The sequence below is a fragment of the Phodopus roborovskii genome, unplaced genomic scaffold (genome assembly GCF_943737965.1).
Source record: "Phodopus roborovskii unplaced genomic scaffold, PHOROB, whole genome shotgun sequence".
Lineage (NCBI taxonomy): Eukaryota > Metazoa > Chordata > Mammalia > Rodentia > Cricetidae > Phodopus > Phodopus roborovskii.
In genome coordinates, this window is record NW_026125575.1 from 3,544,354 (window position 1) to 3,554,742 (window position 10,389).

At 38.1% G+C, this 10,389-nt stretch overlaps 1 gene segment (V, D, J or C); it reads left to right on the plus strand.

The window, feature by feature from the left end:
* The first annotated feature begins 378 nt into the window (after nucleotides 1-378).
* LOC127216989 (immunoglobulin heavy variable 3-73-like) lies at nucleotides 379-1,053 on the plus strand. The segment is given in 2 exon segments: nucleotides 379-424; nucleotides 523-1,053. Coding segments are annotated over 2 exon segments (577 nt in total).
* The last annotated feature ends 9,336 nt before the right edge of the window (nucleotides 1,054-10,389 follow it).

A 10,389-nucleotide genomic window follows, 5' to 3' on the forward strand; every position in this document is an offset into this window, starting at 1 on the left:
TTTCCCTAACATTATCAAATTGTAATTTTTAATTTCTAAACTTCTATTAACTTACTGTATACTCTCTGGAAAGATAATCAGTAAATAGAGAATGTAAAAAAATATTAAGAGTGTCAAAGCATTTTACAAATACACAATGATTAACATTTAAATAAAATCATGTCCTCATTACTTCATTTTCTCGCCAACATATGCGCACCATTACCTGCTGCCACTAAGATTCACACAGACCAGAAAATAATATATATCAGGAAGATATGCAAATATGACCCCCCTCTGCTCAATAAAACCAGTCTTGCCCTTACCCTGTAGGTCAGTCATAGGACTCTAGCCCTGTCTTCCCATTCAGTGGTCAGCCCTGAATACATGATGTTCAACATGGAGTTGGGGTTGCACTGGGTTTTCTTTGTTGCTCTTTTAAAAGGTAGGTAATAAGGGATAGTGAGTGTGTTAGTAGATATGAGAGAAAAAATCTACAGACTTTTGTGACAGAATCTACATCAGGATCCTCTGTGTTTGCAGGTGTCCACTGTGAGGTGCAGCTGGTTGAGTCCGGTGGAGGATTAGTGAAGCCTGAGGGGTCATTGAAACTCTCCTGTGCAGCCTCTGGATTCACTTTCATGGACTATGCCATGTACTGGGTCCGCCAGGCTCCAGGGAAGGGACTGGAGTGGGTTGCTCGCATAAGAACTAAACCCAATAATTACGCAGCCTATTATGCAGATTCGGTGAAAGGCAGATTCACCATCTCCAGAGATGATTCCCAAAGCATGGTCTACCTGCAAATGAACTACCTGAGAACTGAGGATACGGCCACATATTACTGTGCAAGAGACACATTGAGGAGTTTCCAGTGTGAGCCCAGACATAAACCTCCTTTCCGGTACCAAAGTCAGCAGGGGGAGCACAGTGTCCATAAAGCCCAAGTTAAGACATAACAGGGCCTTCCCCTCACACTTGGTCTTGCTTGGCCCGATGTTCCGGGTGAGCAGTAGGCCAGAGTGCTGGTTCAACATCCCCTCCAGCTCTGTGGAACTTCCTGGGTCTGCCTGAGCACAATGGACCCATCTATTCATGCAGGATCACACTGAGGTTACACTCACCTGATCTTTGGACCCTGTTGCCAGCCATTTGCCAGAAGAAAGACCTCCAAGAGACTTGGATCATACACAGTTGAAGACATCAAACTCCTGGCCCCCCTACGCCCACCAGAAAAGTAGGTGAATTAGAAAGATTATATATATATATATATATATATATATATATATATATATATAGAGAGAGAGAGAGAGAGAGAGAGAGAGAGAGAGAGACTCCACCTGCATCCACTGGAAGAAGCTATGGGAACAACAGCAATACAAGAAAACACCAAACAATTGAAAGACAAGCATGACACCACCAGAATCTAGGGAATCTATACCAATTAGGCCTGAACACAACAAAGTAGATGAAGATGAAGCAGAAGAAAATGACTTAAAAATCAACTTCATAAAAATGATAGAGTGTTACAAGCATGTTTTTCCACTGGCCTGGTCCCTCAGCCACGCCAGCCCCAAATAACACACAGAGACACTGTATTAGATTTAAAGCTGTTAGCAAGTTACTAGCATTACTTGCTGGCTAGCTCTGTCTTCAATATTAACCCATTTAATTAATCTAAGTATTTCCACGTAGTGTCATTTTACCGGAGAGAGGGCCCAGAGTTCTACCCTGTTGGTCCTATATGTGAAAAACCTCCTAGCTCCTCCTTGTTGATTATTCCTGCCTATCTTGCTTTCTTATTGGCCAATAATGTTTTACTCATTAACCAAGAAGGGAAACATATTTACAGAATGACATCACCCATCATCTCCTCTTTTCTGCCTAAAATAAAAAGAAGGGGTTTAACCTAAACACAGCAAAATGTATAACAAAACAATTATCAAATAAGAACTATAGTTAATGAATATTTAGTCCATTATCATTTAGCATGCGTTAGAGAAATCATTTTATTATCTATCTTATCTATGTGAATCGAAAGTCCTATATGTAACTTATCTTTAATACTAACTAAGGAAAACTATAACCATAACTATCTGTCTTCAACTCCTTCAAAGACCATAGAAGGTTAATATATAACTCTAAAATTGGCAGTGACAATTCACCTGGTCAGGCACCTGAAGTTCTTCTGTAATGTTTCATCTTCAGCCCATAGGCCATAGTGTGTTTGGCAGACTCCTTAGCAAACCAGGTAAGTTTAATCTGTCAACCTGTATTGGCAATTTGTCCGTCACTTTGCTCTGTGTCCTGCAGAAAGTCTGGCAGACTCTTCCATGAAGCAGAAACTCTGTAGCAATGTCCATCTTGTATCAGCAGTCACCTTCCTGTGGGTCCTACATGTCCAGTTTATACAGCATAAAGTCAAACAGTCCAGACAAGAGCAGTATCTGGCCCAAATGGCTAGTCTTGCCATATTGCAGACAGACTCCATAATGAGTTTCTTTATTTCTTTCTTACTTTCTTTCTTACTTTCTGATGCAGGATGGTGTTGCCAAGAGCAGTTGTGCCTCACTGTTAAGAAAAACCCTAAACCACTGTAAATGCCATATTCTATAGGTCCTTGAAAGATTTGAAAAATACCCATGCATCTCAAAGACATCTCTGTATATCTAGGAATACTTATTTCCTTAACTATAAGTTTAGACTATTATAGGTAACTATAATCTGTACTAAATTATACATTACATTTTTTAAATGAGCTATATAAACACAATACCTAAACAAGAGGAAAAATATAAGTATCACAAAATTGACCTTAAATTTGTATCAATAAATGAAAATCTATTTTGAAACAATGTATTCATATCTATACCATAATCCCCTTTTTACCTTTAAAAGAAGATTGGTTGTGATCATTAACCATTTATAACCAATCCTATTTAAATGAAAACAAATATTTATTATTTATATTTGGGAATTTGGGTGTTGTTCTTTCCAAACTGCTTCTTGCTGGTAGTGGGCATTGTCATGGTGATCATAAGAAGACTCAGAAATCCTGGCTGTAGTGGTCTGTAAGGGTGCCTTGTACAAGCTTTTTCAAATGTTGGATCACCTGGGAAAGTTTCAAGGGTCATGCTTGAAAAACCATGGTAGTCTGGAAGGAATCCACAGCTTTTCATTTTCTATGGAAACAATAAAAGAAATCATTTTCCACATTAACCTGTCTTTAGACTTACACTTTGGAGTAAAAGCCTTTTTAAAATGTATAAACTGGATTAACCCAGTAGCATTTATTTTAACAGTTGTTGCTATTTCCTCAGCAGTCAAACAATACTTTTATGCTTTCCATCTTTATGTGGCTTTATTATTACTCCAATTTAATTTTTTATTTTCTTTTTTTTTTTGGAACAGGGCTTATCTGTGTACTTTTGACTGTCCTGGCTTTAACTCTGTATACCAGGTTTACTTTGAAATCACATAGATCTGCTTGTCTCTGTCTCCCTAGTGCTGCAAGTAAATATGTGTGCCACCACACCCAGCTACTCTCTCTTTATTATTCTTTTTTGAACCATTTTATCCTGTTTCTTTTTCTCTCCCAAGCCTATGTATATTTTAAAACATACTATAAACCTTTAGAGGGCTTTCTTAATCAATCTGTCTTTACTGTAAATCTTTATCTTTTTTCTGGCCATGAGTCTTTTATCTGCTAAACAACATGGCTAAAATGAAAGCCAAACTGTATTAGCCATGGTCTATCAAAGATGGCAGCGGGTACCTTTACCACCAGAACTGAGAGCTGTGTTCACTGCCTTGGTCTAAGCTGCCATCCAGCAGCATGTTGTTGGCTTGGAGATGTGGTTACTGCCATTGTATCCTTTGTTACTCTTGTAAACACCATTCAGTTGTTAGCAGAGCTCTTTAAACGTCATTCGGTTTTTTGCAGCTAATGCTGAGTCAGGAAACCACCCTTAAAGGTGGCACGCAAATCTCTGCTTGTCTCTAGCAAAACAGAACGCATATGAGAAAAAAGCTGCTACCAGGAAGCCTTGCTTGTTACTGCTCTTTTGTTTCTAAAGCCCCTTTAAGTTTTAAGTGAAAGTTCTTAACTCTGTGTTGCAACGCCATTTTGCTATTAGCATGTTTGCCTACTGGCCTGGTCCCTCAGCCATGCCAGCCCAAATTACACACAGAGACACTGTATTGTATATAAAGCTGTTACTATGATATTAGCATTACTTATTGGCTAGCTCTGTCTTCAATATTAACCTGTCAAGCGCTATCGCCTTGCCTGCAAGAACGACGCTCAACAACAGGATTCTTCTGCAGCTATGTTTATTGAGCAGCTCATTACAGCAAGTTGAGAGAAGACCCCGAGGAGGAAAAAGGACTCTGCTTATATAGAGGAGCTGTGTCCGTTACTGACAGTTGCAGAGGAGCTGTGTCCGTTACTGACAGTTGCAGCCTGCAACGGTCGTAATGGTCATCCCATGACATGGATCGCACATCCGCGCCTTGCTGGCTTATGGACAGGAAACCGGCACCATCTTCGGGAATGGCACCAGTGGCTCTCTACATTAACCCATTTCATTAATCTAAATATTTCTTCACGATCTCATCTTACTGGAGAGAGGGCATGGAGTTCTACCCTGTTGGTCCTACATCTTGAAACTCCCCCTACCTCTTCCTTGTCTCTTATTCTCACCTATCTTGCTTTCCTATTGGCCAACAGTGCTTTATTCATTAACCAATAAGAAAAGCATATTTACAGAATGACATCTCACACCAATAGAGGCCATCAAAGATGATATGAGAAAAATACCTTAAAGAAATAGAAGGAAAAAAAACAAATAAAAATGGAATAGAGGAAAACAACAAGCAAAAAATGCAAGAAATGAACAAATCTCTTAAAAAAAAAGCAAGGAAAGTCAAGAAAAATCAATCAAAGTGATTAAGGAAATAATTCAAACAATTCAAGATCAGAAAACTGAAATAGAGACAATAAAGAAAGCACAAATTGAGGGAATATGGGGGAGAGAAAAACTGGGTAAATGATCAGGAACTGCAACATAAACAACAGAATACAAGAGATGGAAGAGAGAATCTGTGGTGTTGAAGATAAACTAGAGGAAATAGATTCATCAACCAAGGAAAATCTTAAATTTAACAAATCCTTAACACAAAACATTCAGAAAATGTGGGTCATGGTGTAAAGGACAAACTTAAGAATAACAGGCATAGAACAAGGTGAAGAAGCCAAGCTCAAAGGTGAAAAATCCTATTCAACAAAACTATCGAAGAAAACTTTCCCAAACTGAAGAACGACATGAAAGTACAAGAAGCATACTGAACAACAAATAGACTAGAACAAAAAAGTCCCCTTTCCACATAATAATCAAAACACCTAACTTACAGTATAAATAGAGAATATTAATAGAAGAGAAGTTAAATGCCCAGGTAACATATAATGACAGAGTTTTAATTACAACTGACATCTATATGGAAACTCCCAAGGCCAGAAGGTCTGGATAGATACTCTACTAATACTGAGTTCACAGATGCCAGCCCATGCTACTATACCCAGAAAAACTCTCAATCACTATATACAGAGAAAACAAGATATTCAATTACAAAGCCAGATTTTCAAAATACATATACACAATTCTAGCCCTATAGAAAGTTCTGGAAGGAAAACTCCAAACCAAAAAGTTACCTACACTAACAAAGACATAGGCAATAGATAATCATACTTCATCAGAACCCAAAAGAAAAAGAAAAGGCATGGCAAATATATTTGCAATACCACTGCCAACAACAAATCTGAAACAAACAAGAGTTAATAATCAATGATACTTACTTTCCATCAACATTAATGGTCAAAACTCACCTAGGAAAAGACATATGGATTTTATACATAGAACAAAGGATTACCAGCCTATAATTCACACAGCCAGAGAAACTAGGATACAAGGAGTATTCTAAAAGATTCATATAAGCTCTCTCACAGAAGGGGAATGGACAAGATCTTCTGAGCATGTTGGGGGTGGGGGAGGCAGTGAGTGGAGAGGGAGCTAGGATAAAGAGAAGAGGAAAAGAGGAGAGCACATGTGACTAGGAAGATTGAGGGAGCCATCATAGTTTTAAAGAGAAAACTGAATCTAGACAAATGTCCAGAGACCTACAAGACTGACCCCAACTAACAATGTGAGCAGCAGTGGAAAGGCTACCATAAATGCCCTTCCCTAATAATGAGAATGACAACTAACTTATTTAACATCATAAAGCCCTTATCTAGTAGCTGATAGTAACAGAAGTGGACAACCACAACTAAAAACTGAGTCAAAGAGGAATTCAGATGCAGAGAGGGAGGACAAGATGAGGCTACAGAAACACATAGAGACAGCTGACCTGAACAAGAAGGAGCTAATGGGCCCCTAGACTGATAACTGGGAATCCAGCATTGGACTGACTAAGATCCCCTGAACATGGATCTCAGTTAGAAGGCCTGAGCAGTCTAAGGGACCTCAGATAGTAGAACTAGGATGCATCCCTGGTGCACAAAAGGACTTTAGTAGCACATTCACCATGGAGAGATACCTAGAGGCAGGAGGGAGGGCTTAGACCATACTCCAAATGACTTGACAGATTTAGATAACCCTTTCTGGAAGGCATTATCCTACATGTAGAGTGTGAGTGGATGGGAGGGCAGGATGGAAGGGGGGCATGGGATGGTGGGAGAGAGGGAAAGAGGATGGAGGGAGGGAGAATGAACTGGAATGGATAAGTAAAATAAAAATAAAAGTAAAAAATAAAAAAACAATAAAAACTTGGCAGAGAGAGAAAAAAGAGGGAAAGCACAGAGAGAATCTGGATACTGTATGCTACTCTGTTGTCTTTATATTATTTGACTGCTGATGACATAGCCATAACTGTTAAAAGGAGTCTTGCTAGATTAATCCAATTTATATATTTTAAAAATGCTTTGACTTCAAAATGTAATTCCAAGGACAGATTACAGGGGAAATAAAAACCTGTGGATTCCTTCCAGACTAACATGGTTTGATCAAGCAAGACCCCCTGAAGCAGTGTCCCAGGTGATCCAATATTCAAAACAACTGGGACAAGGCAGTCCAAAGACAGTGCACCCCTACCAGCAGGAAGCAGTTTACAAAGAATGACGCTCAAATTCCCAAATATTGTTTATAAATATTATGTTTTCTTCTAAATGGGGTTGGTTATAAATAGTTAATTACCACAATCAATCTCTTCTTAAAGGTAAAAGTGTATTCTTGGTTTTGAAATGGATTTTCATTTATTGGTACAAAGTAAAGGTTAATTTTTTAATATGTATATTACTCCTCTTGTTTGGGTATTGTGTTTATATAGCTCATTTAGAAATGTAATGTATAATTTAGTACAGATTTTAGATAGTTATCTATAACAGTCAAAATTTAGAGTTAAGTTTGTTAGGATTTCTAGATACACAGATGTATTTGAGATGAATAGTTATTCTTCAAACCTTTCAAAGACCTACAGAATATGGCATTTAAAGGGGGTTAGGGTTTTTCTTGACAATGAGATATCGCTGCTCCTGGCAATACCACCTGTGTCAGAAATGAAGTTGGACATTGAAGAAACTCTTTGTGTAGTTTACTTCCAGTATGACAATTCTAGCCATTTGGACAAGATATTGCTCTTGTCTTGGCTGTTTCACTTTATGTTGCACAAACTGTACATTCAGGACCCATAGTAAAACGCCTGCTGAAAGACGATGGACATTACTACAGGGTTTGATTCATGGAAGAATCTGCCAGATAGCTGCAGGACACAGAGAAAAGTGACTGACAAACTGCCAACACAGATGAACAGATTAATGTTTCCTGTTTTGCTGAGGAGTCTGCCAGACACACTATGGCCTATAGGCTGAAGATGGATCATTACAGAACAAGTTCAGGTGACTGACCGAGAATGAGATGTCTCTGTCATTTCTAGAGATATATATTATCCTTCTTTGGTCTTTGATGGAGTTGAAGACAGATAATAATGGTCATAGTTTTCCTTAGTTAGGATTATAGAGAAGTTAAATATAGGACTTTAGACTCACAAAAATAGAATATATGATAAAATATTTTCTTTAAATTTTGCTGAATGTTAATGAACTAAATATTGTTAACTATGGTTCTTATTTGGTAACTCTTTTGTAATACATTTTGCTATGTTAATATTAAAACCCTTCTTTCTATTTTAGAGAGTTAAGAGATGATCAGAGATGTCATTCTATAAATATTTTTCTCGTATTGTTGAAAGAATAAGCACTGCTGGCCAATAGGAAAGCAAAATAGGAGGAACTAGAAGACTAGGAGGTTTCAGGAACATAAAGGAAGAGATTCAACATGGAAGATGGAGAGAGAATTCTGGACCCTCTCTCTGAGCCTTCACATAGTAGCTGATGGAAGCAGATACAGATACCCACAAGTAAACACTGAGCTGAACTATTGAAATCCAGCTGCAGACAGTAAGGAGTGATAAGCAAAGGGATTAAGAACAAGCTAGAGAAACCCACAGAAAATGCTGACCTCAACAAGAGGAGCTCATGGGATCCAGCCTGTTAGCTGGTAAAGAAGCATAGGAGCATCCAGATCCCCTGAATGTGGGTATTAGTTGGGAGGACTAGGCAGTCTATGGGCCCTCTAGAAGTTGGTCGGTATTTATCCCTAGTACATTAATGAACTTTGGGAGCCCATTCCACTTAGAGGAATACTCTCTCAGCCTAGACACACAGGGAAGGGCCTGAACCCCGCTTCAAATGATATGACAGACTTTGAAGACTCCCCATGGAAGGCATCACCCTCCCTGGGGAGCAGAAAGGGAATAGGATGGGGGTTGGTGGGGGAAACAGGAGAGGGAAGGAGGGTGGGGTAACTGGGATTGATGTGTAAAACAAGCTTGTTTCAAATTTAAATAAAAAAATAAAAAAAGAACACAGGCTAACAGAATAGATACAAAGAAAGAATCGTCCTTCTTTTGCATACAAGAAACATATTCTAGCTGCAAAAACAGACAATACCTCAGGGTAAAGGGTTGGGAAAAGATCTTCCAATCTCATGGACCAAAGAAGCAAGCAGGTGTAGCTATCCTAATATCTAACAAGTTAGATTTTGAACCAAAATTAATCAAAAGAGATTAAGAGGACTATTTCATATTTATCATAGAAGAAATCCATCAGTATATAGTCTCAGTTCTGAACATCTATGACCCAAATATAAAGGCACTCACATTCATGAAAGAAAATCTACTAAAACACAAAGCTAACATAAAACCTCACACAGGCATAGTGGGAGACTTCAACACCACACTGTCACCAGGAGACAAGACCGCCAGACAAAATCTTAATATAGAAACAAAAGAACTAAAAGAAGTTATGTTCCACTTGAGATTAACAACTATGGAACATTCCATCCAAATACAGAATAATACACCTTCTCCTCAGCTTCACATAGAACCATCTTTAAAATCAACCACATACTAGGCAACATAACAAACCTCATCAGATACTAAAAAATTGGAATATCCCCATGGATCTTATCAGACCACCATGCTTTAAATTTGGAATTCAAAAACAACTCAAATTCAACAACAACAACAACCAAAAACCTCAAAAGTTCATGGAAACTGAACAAAGTACAATTGTACCATCACTGGGTCAAGTAACAAATAAACAGAGAAATTAAAAATTTCCTGGAATTCAATGAAAATTAAAACACAACATACAGAAACTTATGGGACACTTTGAAAGTGGTGTTATGAGGAAAGTTTGTTACACTAAGTGCCCATAGGGAAATAAGGAGGATAGTCACTTTAGAGAATTAACAGCACATCTGAAAGCCCTGAAACAAAAAGAGGTAAACTCACTCTGGAATAGTAGACCCCGGGAAATAATCAATTAGAGGGCTGAAATCAATAATGTGGAAACTAGGAAAACAATACAAAGAATCAATGAAGCAATAAGTGGGTTTTTCAACAAAAATAACAAGGTAGACAAACCTTTATCCAAGCTAACCACAAAGCAGAGAGAGTACATGTAAATAAAAAAAAAATAGAAAGGAAAAGTGGGACATAACAACAGACACTTAGAAAGTCAGGACAATTTTCAAACCATACTTTGAAAACCTGTACTCCACAAAATTTGAAAATTCAAAGGAAATGGACCAATTTCTTCATAGCTATCACTAAAATTAAATCAAGGACAAATAAGCAACTTAAATAGACCCACAACCCCTAAGGAAATGAAGGCAGTCATCAAAGCCTCCCAAACAAACTAACAACCAAACAAACAGAAAAACCCAGGGTCAGATGCTTTCAGTGAAGATTTGTACCAGATATTCAAATAAGAGCTAATAGCAATGCTCCTAA